At 49.5% G+C, this 11,594-nt stretch overlaps 1 protein-coding gene across 2 annotated transcripts; it reads left to right on the plus strand.

Moving 5' to 3' along the window:
* The first annotated feature begins 5,244 nt into the window (after positions 1 to 5,244).
* LOC124698899 (protein Rf1, mitochondrial-like) lies at positions 5,245 to 7,075 on the plus strand. 2 transcript variants are annotated; one of them, XM_047231295.1, is made up of 2 exons: positions 5,245 to 5,750; positions 6,066 to 7,075. In XM_047231295.1, exons 1-2 carry the CDS (start codon positions 5,257 to 5,259, stop codon positions 6,826 to 6,828), a joined length of 1,257 nt encoding a protein of 418 aa, XP_047087251.1. In that variant the 5' UTR covers positions 5,245 to 5,256; the 3' UTR covers positions 6,829 to 7,075. The 2 variants fall into 2 exon arrangements, with proteins under 2 accessions (XP_047087251.1, XP_047087250.1); XM_047231294.1 differs by having other exon boundaries at positions 5,245 to 7,075.
* The last annotated feature ends 4,519 nt before the right edge of the window (positions 7,076 to 11,594 follow it).

An 11,594-nucleotide genomic window follows, 5' to 3' on the forward strand; every position in this document is an offset into this window, starting at 1 on the left:
CGAGCCCGTCCGCAGCCCGGCCTCCATCCGCCGTGGCCAGGAGCTCCTTCCCCATCATCTCAGCATCCTCGCGCTGCTCCCCACCTCTGTCGTCCCCGTCGTTTTGGCCTCCTCAACGCATCGGGTCTTGAAGTGTTGCAGCTTTTGTAACCGGTGTGGTTCTTGCGGTGTTGCTGTGAAGATGACATGATGTGTTGATGTTGCGGACCAACCTGATGAGGACACTCCAAGAACAAACATTGCGCCAATGAAAGACCCGCGCCACCGATTCTAGTCCGCCACCGACACCGAAGACGGAACACCAAGTTCTCCTTCACGGATTCGAAGACCGAACCCCTTCTTCCTCTCCGAAACCCGTAACCGGCGACCGCCTTGGTTCCGCTACCGTGAGACCCAAATCTTGAACATATTTTCTAAAATGTGCTATATAACTTGTTGCATTTATCATATCATCATGTGTGCATCGCATATCATCTTGTGCATTGCATATGTGGGTTCGGATAAATAGCGAATCACCTAATTTTAAATATGGAATTGTGCGGGAATTATTTATTGTGTCCCGGTTCCATTTAAATTTGCGTAGCTCACCCATGCCATGTCTTGCCATGCTAATAACATTTAATATGCGGGGTAGAAAAATAACTTGAACCTAATAATTGTTTGTCCGGATTCCGATTCCGATTAAATTGGGTAAGTTGCATCGCCGCATCATGTTTGCCATGCCATGCATATCATATCATGATCATGCCGATTCTTTTGTAGTAGTAGTAAGATTTGCATCCGTTGCTTGTTCCAAAGCACTTGCTTCTTCCCGGATAGGATCGCGAAGTGGTGTTGTGAGATACGCCAAGTTCTCCGGATGTCCCTCGGCAAGCTTTAACGAGCAAGCATTTCCCCTATACTCCTGTCCCTGCAGGAGTCGCTCACCTATTTTTATTTTGCCTTCTCCCTCATGCTATCCCTAAGTTGCGTTCTTGTCACGTGTCCTTTCCACTTGTTACCTCAAGCAGCCCATATTGCCACCATCACGTCCCACGGCTATTGTTTGGTTATCGAGTCTGCCTTGCGAGTCGTAGTGCATGCTAGTGCTGTTTATATCTCGATTTGTTATTGTTATCTTATCGGGTTATATGTTGGGAAGAATCATGGTTACTCTAGTTGTTGATATTTGCTTAGCGGAGGCATCGGTGGGTCAGCTGCTCGTTTTTGTGACGGCTCACTTGTGTTTCCTAAATATCTTAGGACCCCGAGTTCTTGTTATCTGTTCCGAGACTGAGCGCTCTAACCACACGTGGGTATGCTTACCGGGTCTCCCCTCGACCACTTCCGGAATCTACGAGCTTTGTCCAGTGGCCACAACTAGTTTGGATGTTTGTTTTGTTTCTCCCGAGCGTGCAAGCATGTTTCTTTGTGGTCAGATGATATGATGTTACTTTTGGGGAAGCCGTGAGTGCCTTGTAACCCCGTTGTCTCTTGCACGCTCGTAGGATGCGGTACGTATTGTTAAGAGGTCATCCTCTAGTGGGCTCCGATCCTCTTAGCCGTAGACGCAAACAGCTAAGTCTGCTCGGAGCACGGCCGGACTTCGACACGGGTTAACTTAGTTAGGTGGCTTCCTGGACATTGTTGTAGTGAAGGAGAGTGCGTGTCGTGATATCCACCTGTCGTAAGTGGGTTGAGCGTGCGTGTGGGCACATTTGGGCACCCCTGCAGGGTTACAATCTTATCGATAAGCCGCGTCCGCGGTTATGGACGACTTGGAGCTGTATGACTCGACCATAGACAACTTACACCTGTTGTTTCAATCATAATAACTTATGTAGTAAGTTAGCACAACTTCAATAATAAATGGTTAAAACTTGACAACCGTGTGAGTGCCTTTGCCAGTACCTCTTTGCGAAGGGGGAACACATCGGCTGTGTTATGTTTGCAGAGTATAGAACTGTTAGTTTATGCGCTCTCTCATCTTCTCTGTTTAGACGAATGTTGTAGAGTGTCTCTATAGGTTTTTAGTGCTTGCGCGCTGCCGCTTAACCCCACCATATTGCCTATGACGTTCCTCTTGCGTCCTCTAAGTCCCCTGCGTGCCTCAAGTACAAAGGACGACTGGTTGACGAATGCTTATACGTCTTGAAGTCTTGTTAAGTACGAACCCGTACTTATTGCTGCTTCTACGGGATATAACCGGGCAGGTATGAAGATATGTTCGATGAAGACGATGTTAGCAAGGTTACCCTTCCGGCTTGGCCTGGGCAGGGTTATGGACGCCACTGGTTATCTTCAGGACTCTTAGTCCAATTTGTATCTTGTCCGTACTCGGACGTATTCGATCTTCTGTATGATTTGGATCTTTGTATTGTATATTTGTATCTTGACTCGTTGGAGTCGTTGTTGTATATCTGTTTCTTGTGGGCTCTATTGTAACCTGTTGTAATGTTACCGCTCGTGTTAATTCCTCTGGCATCACGTGTGCTTTGTCGCGCACGTCGTGTCGGAGGGCGTGTCGGAATCGATATCGTGCAGATTTCGGCGGGTTCGCTGGGATCCTCGTGGTACCGGTCCCGGGGCGTCACAAATGGTCGACGACCCAGACTGATTGTGTGGTTGCATTGGCGGCTCTAAAGGAACCAATGAAGAATAGGTTCCAGTATAGCCATCTGATCGATGAAGTGAAGGCTTTTACGAGTCTTTGAGATTTTAGCCTCATGAAAATTTTACGTGAACAAAATATGATTGCAAATTGTTTGGCTAGTAAAGGTAGACCTGGAGGTAGTACCACTTGTTGCTACACCAAATTCCTATGAATCAAACGTGCCCTAAATTTGTATGGTTTTTAAGGGATCTGATCGGCGAACGAAATCGAACAAAAAAACTGTATAAAAAAGGCGGTTAGAGCATCTCCACCGTTGCGCCCGATAGCCGCTCTGATAGCGTTTTGGGGGGAGGGGGTAGTGAAAATAGGCTCACACCGGCACGCTCCAAATAGCGTCGGCGCTTTTTCGAGCCCAATAGAAGTGCCGACAATCACGTGCCGGCCCCTTGGCGAAGGGCGTGAATCGAGCGTGCCGAAGCCTCGCGGCACGATAGTTTTCGTGGTTGGGACACCTTGTGAGCGAGAGGACGCGACGGTTCGCATCAAAAACGACGCGGGAAGGTTGGTCGTCGACGTTAATGGCCTCCCGTGCGGAAACCCAAGCGATGACGAGGGCGGCGACTGGCCTCGCGGTGTCCACCTACCTTACCCACGCGTCTTAAATGCGCGTCCGCCGCCTCCCTTAAAACCCACCGGCGCGCACTTATCTTCTTCCCCGCCTTCCAACCCCAGCCGTCGCCATCGCAACCGCCGAGTAAATATCCCATGCACCCACCGACGATGGCGCACAACGACGAGGCCAGCGGCAGCGGCGTGCTCCGCTCGTTGCAGCTCAACCTCGACGAGGCCGATGTACTGTAATTGTCACCGCATCCCTGTGCCAGTACAATACAAACTGCCGCAGGGCTGTCACATCTCCAACACCGGCTTCACCGTGCCACCGTCGCCATCGGTAGGACCACAGACGCGAGCCTTCGCGAGGGAATGGCGGAACCTGATGATGCCGGCGGAGAGGAACTTGCCGGACAACGCGGTCGATAGCCCGGCTTGGCAGCGGCGTTTCAAAGATGAGCGCGCCGTCGAGCTCGCGCGTCCGCATCAACACCGTCGGCCGCCGTGCCTGGTGGCACGGCCGCGAGGTCAACACCACACTGCGCCAGTACAACTTCCGCCAGCGCGTCCACGGCGACCCGCCGCGCGACCCACTGTACTTCCCGCAGGCGGCGTGCATGGCGTCGGCAGTGCCGACTCTGCAGAGGGCGCCGGAAAGGACCGCGGCGTCCGGAAGCTCGTGCACCGGATTGTCATCAGCCGTCGTCCGCACGCACTCGGCCGCGCCTCCTTCCGGATGCGTCGTCATCCACGACGGGGCGAGGCGCGCGTCCTCTGCTCTGGCCCGTTAGACGACGGGGTCGGGCCACCGCCGTTGCCCCAAGGAGGAGGACGCCGCAGCCTCGCCACCACTTCTGCCGGTGAAGAAGAAGCAATGGTGGGAGATGGAGGCGGAGGCGCAGGCGGCCCTCCGTGGCGGCGACGACCCGGGGGAGTTCCATCGACGGTCGCTCCATTGACGAGGACTACCGGCAGATCGCGATGGACCCACGGCTGGCGGCGGTGTGGACTACCAGCAGATCGTGATGGACCCGCAATAGAGGATGGCGACGACGGCAACAAACTGGACTTCAGCGCCTTCGACTTACGGCGCCGCTAGATTTTTTTAGTTTTTAGTTTAAATTCAAGTTATTTTTGTATAGATTTCGTATGAATATCGTTTTAAAATTTTCATTTTAAGTTAGATGTCGGTGTAGAAAAGAAATATCTCCAAATAAAGAATGATCTGTCGACGCAACTTATAGTGCAGTACCGGCGTCCCTTCGGGCGGCTATTTGTGTCACTCGTGGAGATTATCTTATTTTACACTTTTTGACGATTTAAATCTGGTAGAGACTAGAGAGTAGAGACCCGGAGCGGAAGACACTCACGCCGATACGGAACTCTTCCCAATCTCACGCCGATACGGAACTCTTCCCAATCCCAGCTCGGAAAGATTCTGTGGAGAGAGAGGAGCAGAATGCAGGACGCATGCTCCAGGTACGAACTCTTCCCAATCTCTCTGCCAAAATGCATGATACTCCTCACCATTACGCTACGCAGACCTCCAAATCGAATCCAAATTTTCCCCACCCACTTCCGCCTTCCTCCCACCAGCACCAGCCGTTCCTCGTCGCCGGCGCGCTCCAGCATTCACGGCCGCTGCAGGAAGGACGGAGAGCTCTGCGGAGTCTTCCGTCGTCGTCCTCCACCAGGGCGAGGGCCGGTGGTTTGTGGCTGCCGCCCGCATTCACCGCCGCTAGAGGAGGGAGCGCGACCTCCTATCCTAGGCGGCGGCGGCGGCGGCAATGCCACGCTTCCGACCCCGCTCCCCTTCTTTCCACGACCCCGTCCCCTCACCCGGCTATCAGCTGCTCAACGAATTCAAGGATCGTCTGGGCTCGGAGACGCTCAGTCCGGAGCTTGCGCACCAACTGTTCGGCAAATTGCTTCGTCAACCCGTCAAGGTTCCAGCACGCGCGTTCGACGGCTTTTTCGCCGCCCTCGCGCGTGCCCCGCCCTCCATCGCCTGCCCCGATGGCCCTGCCCTTGCCATCGCCCTCTTCAAACAAATGGCCCGAGCAGGCCAACGTCCGGTGACGGCACCCACCATTTACACATACAGCATACTGATTGATTGCTGCCACCGTGCGCGCCGCCCGGACCTAGGGCCTGCCTTCTTCGGCCACCTCCTCAAGACAGGTATCAGGGAGGATGTCATCACTTTCAACAATTTATTGAAGTGCCTCTGTGACATGAAGCGAACGGAGGAGGCTCTGGACGTGCTGCTCCACAGGATGCCCGGCGACCTTCCTAATGTCATCACCAGACGTGGCCACTCTCCCGATGTGGTTTCATACAACACGGTAATTGATGGCTTCTTGAAAGAGGGTGAAATAAGCAAAGCTTTGGATCTATTCCATGAAATGATACAGCAGGGGGTTGTGCCTAATGTGGTGACATATAGTTCCATTATTGATGGGCACTGCAAAGCAAGAGCAATGGACAAGGCAGAGGGGGTCCTTCGGCAAATGGTCGATAATGGTGTTCGGCCGGATACCGTGACATATAATAGCCTGATCCATGGATATTCCACTTCGGGCCAGTTGGAAGAAGTCGCTAGGTTGTTGGAAGAAATGAGAACTCAAGGTATCATGTGGGACGTTTTTACTTGCAACTCATTCATGGACTATCTTTGCAAGGCCGGAAGAATCAAAGAAGCTGCAGAATTATTTTATTCCATGGCTGAAAAGGACCATAAACCCGATGTTGTCTCATACAGCACGCTTATTGATGGCTTCTTGAAGGAGGGTGAAATAGGCAAAGCTTTGGATCTATTCCGTGAAATGATACAGCAGGGGGTTGTGCCTAATGTGGCGACATATAACTCCATTATTGATGGGCAGTGCAAAGCAAGAGCAATGGACAAGGCAGAGGGGGTCCTTCGGCAAATGGTTGATAATGGTGTTCGGCCGGATACGGTGACATATAACAGCCTGATCCATGGATATTCCACTTCGGGCCAGTTGGAAGAAGTCGCTAGGTTGTTGGAAGAAATGAAAACTCAAGGTATCATGTGGGACGTTTTTACTTGCAACTCATTCATGTACTATCTTTGCAAGACCAGAAGAATCAAAGAAGCTGCAGAATTATTTTATTCCATGGCTGAGAAGGGCCATAAACCTGATGCTGTCTCATACGGGATTATGCTTCATGGTTATGCTACAGAAGGATCCCTTGTTGATATGAATGATTTCCGTGAGCAGATGGTACGAGACGGAGTTGTACCCAGTCTCAGTGTTTACAACATACTGATTGGTGCATATGCTAAGTGCGGAAAGATGGACACAGCAATGCTTGTCTTCGAAGATATGTTGAAGCATGGTGTGAACCCTGATCAGATCACATATTTAATTGTGATAGCTGCATTTTGCAGAATGGGCAGGATGGATGATGCCATGGACAAATTCAGTGAGATGATTGATATGGGAGTACCACATGACACTGATGTTTATGAGTGCATGATCAAGGGTTACTTTAGACAAGGTGATTTGGTGAAAGCCAACGAATTGTTTACTGAAATGAAGAACAAGGGTATTCGGCGTAGGTCACAGAAGGGTAGTGGAAGAACACACTATGTTTGACTTTATTATCCGCGCTGGTTAGAGGCCTGATCATGTTATATTTACTTCAATGATCGATGAATATTGCTTAGTTGCCAATATGGAGAAAGCATTCAGAGTAATTGATACTATGGTATCAGATGGCATGAGCCCTAGCGTTATTACTCATCACTTGTTCCTTAGCATGTTTATGCTCTCGCTGTCTTGATGTTCTCCAAATACTTTGTTATTATGATTGGTCTAATGAATCAAGTATTATGGTTGTTAATTTTTAGTTGTTGTTTATAGGTAGTTAGATATACTGTCTAGTTCAAATTTTCTTGAAGCAGTGCAAAATTTAGGGTGGATTGTGAGCTGGCTGATTGGGTGTTTTCATGTATAATTCCTTGTGTCCAAGATTGCTTCATACTTCATATATGATGGACAACAAGAGCTTTGGGTAGGCCTTGCTATGTTTGCGTCGTTCCAAAAATTATTGATAAAATGTGAGGTATTGGTGTCTATCAGAAAGAGAGCACCAAACACTACAGTTGGTCATTCCTCATGAAGCTATAGTATTGGGTCAATTGATTTATATGATATTATTAGCTGGGTGTTTCTTGGTAGCACCTTGCTGTGAGGATGATATTGTACAGTATTAGCCATTATTATTATGCTTGCATGTATCATTTTACAATCCTGACCGTGTTATGACTTTGAGCGCTGAGAAAAGCATGTAAAGTGCGTCCAATGATCTGGCTAACGGTTTAGAAGGGGTTACTGGACCATTTTATTTTTTATTTATATTTTTTCTTCCTTTTACCAGCCATATGAATAGAAATCTGAGGATACCGCAAAACTAAATTCACTTTGCCACCGCTGGCACTGGTTTTGTGTCAGATTTCTTAAATATCTTTCCAGAGCTTTTAGCTACCACTGTAATAACAAATGGAGTCAATAATAATGTACTTGTCATACCAAATATTTCCGCATGACAAAACTAAACACTTATGTACATGTTACCAGCCAAAAATAAGGAAATCTGATCACTCAAATCGGGATCATCATGCGCTTTGAATAACCGAGACCAAAGTTATCAAAATGAGAATCTATATATGCTGATCACAAAGATTGATGTCATCTAGTAGCACTAATAGCTTGGTCCTTCTGCCATCAACTTGTCCTTGAGAGTCTAGTCTTTCCTATTTGGATCTTTTGCTCTTCATCAGACTGCCCATTATCTATACATGTGTAGTTCTTGATTCACTACGCAGCCTTCTGTTACTACTTGGTGTGATATTTCGAAGTGAATTCTAAGAAACACACTATTTTGATTGCTCTTGTAAAGCAGAAAATGGGGTTGCCATCTAATTTCTGCTATATCTGAGCATATTATGTCTTTTACTTTCGGATGGTGTGTCACAGCTGTGACAACTATTTTTTGGTTGGGAATGTGTTTCGTTGGGTTATTTGGGTCAATCAGGATCTTGAGCTGTTTTTCTTAGAATCCTTATGTTTCAGATGGTGACTATTTGATAGTATCATTTAACTGTATACTTGGCAAGTGATTTCCTGTTCTCCGTGCTTGGAAATGCCATGTTCTTAAATGACTGTAGCATTAGCCTTTGGTAGGCTTCTGTTGTGACTGTCTTATTCATCATCCTGCCGAGAATCGTTCTGAAAGTTTTTTCTAAATCCGGCATCCTTGCCTGGATTTTATTGTTTGTAAGAAAGCTTATTCTTCCATGTAGCTGTCATGCCATGCCGTTTCTATTTCTTGTTTGCCTGTTTCCCCTTTTTATTGTGTAACCTGAACAAAACCGATTGACATGTTTGACAGTTGATCTCGTCTGTTGGTACTGCTGGCAAACCGATAGTTAGATTTCAGATGATACATAAATCTAAGCAATATTTTGATTTGTTCAGGGATACTAGGGGACACCAAGTTTGGAGCCTATTATTCAGATACATGCAAGTTTCCAATGCAAGACCTGTAATTTTGTGGCTAGGGTTGGAACGGTGGGGTTTCTCAATGCAAGAACTGTGTTTTATCATATGCTGCGGTCAGAACTAGATCTATAGATAGGTAATTTTGCTAGGCACAATATCTAGGCATGAATAACTATGTACGTATGATGGTGTTTATGAGTATACTCTGTGTATCTGCTGTATCTATAGTCAGATGCTGACTTGCTGAGCGCTTGTCTGTAAGAGTACTTTTGGCAGGCAAATTTATGTATCTGTGCATGGGATTCTCCATTATAGATTTGCGTGATGTCTTACTGATGCTGTCTTGAACCACTTATTTTCTTGTATTCAGACAATGCTCGACATATGATGAGCAGATAAATAGCAGTTACTACTGTTGTTAGACATATGATGAGCAGGAGTAGGTCTAAGACAGGCCGTCGTCGTTGTTCAGAGCCTGGTTCGTTTATTGCTTCTTCCTGTTGTTAGAGCATGTCTAACACGTCCCTTAAAACCCACCCAACCCACCCACCCCGTAAAATTTCGGCGGGATACGGGGCAGGCGCGGTTTGGGCCATCTAGCAGGCCCCGTATACGGGCCCGTTTCGGCGGAATACGGGGCCCAGGATATCCGCACCGTCGCCCCCCTACTTATACCGGGCGAAGGTGCGAGTGAGGGGTTAACCCCTCACTCGAACCCCTCACTCGCAACCCTAGCTCTGCCGTGCGCCGCCGCCTCCCCAGTTAGCTCCGGCGAGAAATCCCGCGCGCCCTAGCTCCGCATTTCAACCGCCGGTCAGCATGTACGCACGCCGAAGCAGTACCGCGTCGCCGGCGAGCGGATCGAAGCGATCCCGCTCGCCGGACACCGTCGAGGAGGCGTGGCATCTCCAATGCAAGCGGTCCGCCGTGGGGGAGCCGCCGTGCGGCGTGTAGGTACGCCGGTGCCCTGTACATCCCGCCGAAGCTCCGTGAGTTCGCCGCGGGCGGGAGCTGGTACAAGGAGGATCTGACGCTCAAGCCGATGAGTGGCCCCGACTTCGACAAGTGGCACGCCGAGTGGGAGCGCAACCGCCGGGCGAAGGCGGCATGGGACGCGCACATCGGGAGCACTAGCGGCGGAGGAGCTCCGCTTGCCGGCGAGGAGGAAGAGGAGGAGGAGGAGGAGGAAGATCCCCTCTTCTTGCAGGCGATAGCAGCGTCCCTCAAGGACGACGCCGACAAGAAGAGGGCGGAGGAAGAAGAGAAGGCGGCGGCCATCGCCACCGTGAAGGTGGCGCATGCGCGGGAGGCGGAGGGGGACGCATACATCGTCGACCTCTCCGACTAGAAGTCGCGATCCATTTAGGATCGCGCAATTCAGTATGTATATATGTTGATCCGTATGTATGATCGACTATCTATGAACTATGACTATGAATAAGTTTCCTGGGTTTTTAAATTTACGAATTGACGGGGTAAAATACGGGGTCTGAGGAGCACTTTTTTTTTATACGGGGCGAAATACTCGCGTTTTACGGGGCAGAAAGTAAGAGCATGTCTAACAGGTCCCGTATTTTTTCGCCCCTTAAAACACGAGTAGAGGCCTGTATCCTGTTTTCACGGGCCGAAATATTCTGTTTTACGGGGTGGGGATACGGGTTCTGCTAGCTCGTCCGAGTTTTTGGCCCCTCAAAACAGGGTTTTAGACAGCAATTTGCACAACAATTTCAGATCAAACATAGCACATCCAAAATATGTGATGCATAATTCATAGTTTTAACATCACAACGCGATCATAGGCAATGTTCAAGCCACGGAAGTTCCCACATGTGATCAACCATCAACGAGTCCATCGCCACCGGCGCCACCACTCGCCGGAGACTCACCTTGAGCACGAGCTTGACGCGCAGCCTTCTTCCTCGCAATGATGTCCGCCTTGGTCTCGTTCCACCACGCCAACTGATCTTCGTCCATGCCGTCGGTGCGCATCATCATGATATCCCTCTCCTCGGCAAAGAGCTCCTTCATGGCCTTGGCTTCTTTGAGTGCGATCATCTTCATGTCAAGCTCGGCCTTCAACTTGGCATCTTCCCGCCTTGCTTGCACCTTGGCAAGCTTCACCTCCTTCTTCTTCACGGTGATGAGGAGCTTGGTCTCCAACGTCTTCATCGTCAATGCCTCCTTGGACTTCATGAGTTGATCCAACTTCTCCCGGAAGCTAGCTGCTTCGTCTTCTACCTTGACCCTCTCCTTGGCCTTCTTGTTGCCCTCGGGCTTGCCGGCGTTTCTCCCACTCATGTCCTCCGCTTCATCATCCATGGTGAGCAGTACCTCCTTCTTGCACTTTGGCTCGTTGTCCCTCAACTTCCACTTAGGAAGATGTTGAAGGATGGAAAAGCAATGATGAAATTGAAATTCCTTGTTCTTGGAGTCGGCCATGTCCTTGTACCGTGCTTGAGCATACTTGGGCTGCACAACAATAGTATGTGATGTTTCCACATCATCAACACATAATATGGATAGCATGTGATGTTTCCACATCATCAACACAAGGAAAACTTACATAGTCCTCCGGCACGCATCCACTAGGGGGGTTGTCGGCCACTTGATCCATGGCAGCACTCCAACGAGAACAACCCGGTTTGATGATGTTCCATCGGCCTTCAAGGTAGCGGTAGGATCTATCCGCCATGCTCTTCGTACGAGGCTTCAGCTGGTGGTACATATCCTCAATGCGCTGCCAATAGAGCTTGCCGCCTTGGTCCACTCCAGTGCACGCATCCATCCCCACCTTGCTCCAAGCACGTACCAAGATGGCGTCTTGGATCTCGCTGTAATTCGCCGTGCGTGGCTTCGGC

The sequence above is a fragment of the Lolium rigidum genome, chromosome 3 (genome assembly GCF_022539505.1).
Source record: "Lolium rigidum isolate FL_2022 chromosome 3, APGP_CSIRO_Lrig_0.1, whole genome shotgun sequence".
Classification (NCBI taxonomy): Eukaryota; Viridiplantae; Streptophyta; class Magnoliopsida; order Poales; family Poaceae; genus Lolium; species Lolium rigidum.

Coding starts and splice junctions, on each gene's coding strand:
- LOC124698899 (XM_047231294.1), top strand. CDS start 5,257: ATGGCCCGAGCAGGCCAACGTCCGGTGACGGCACCCACCATTTACACA.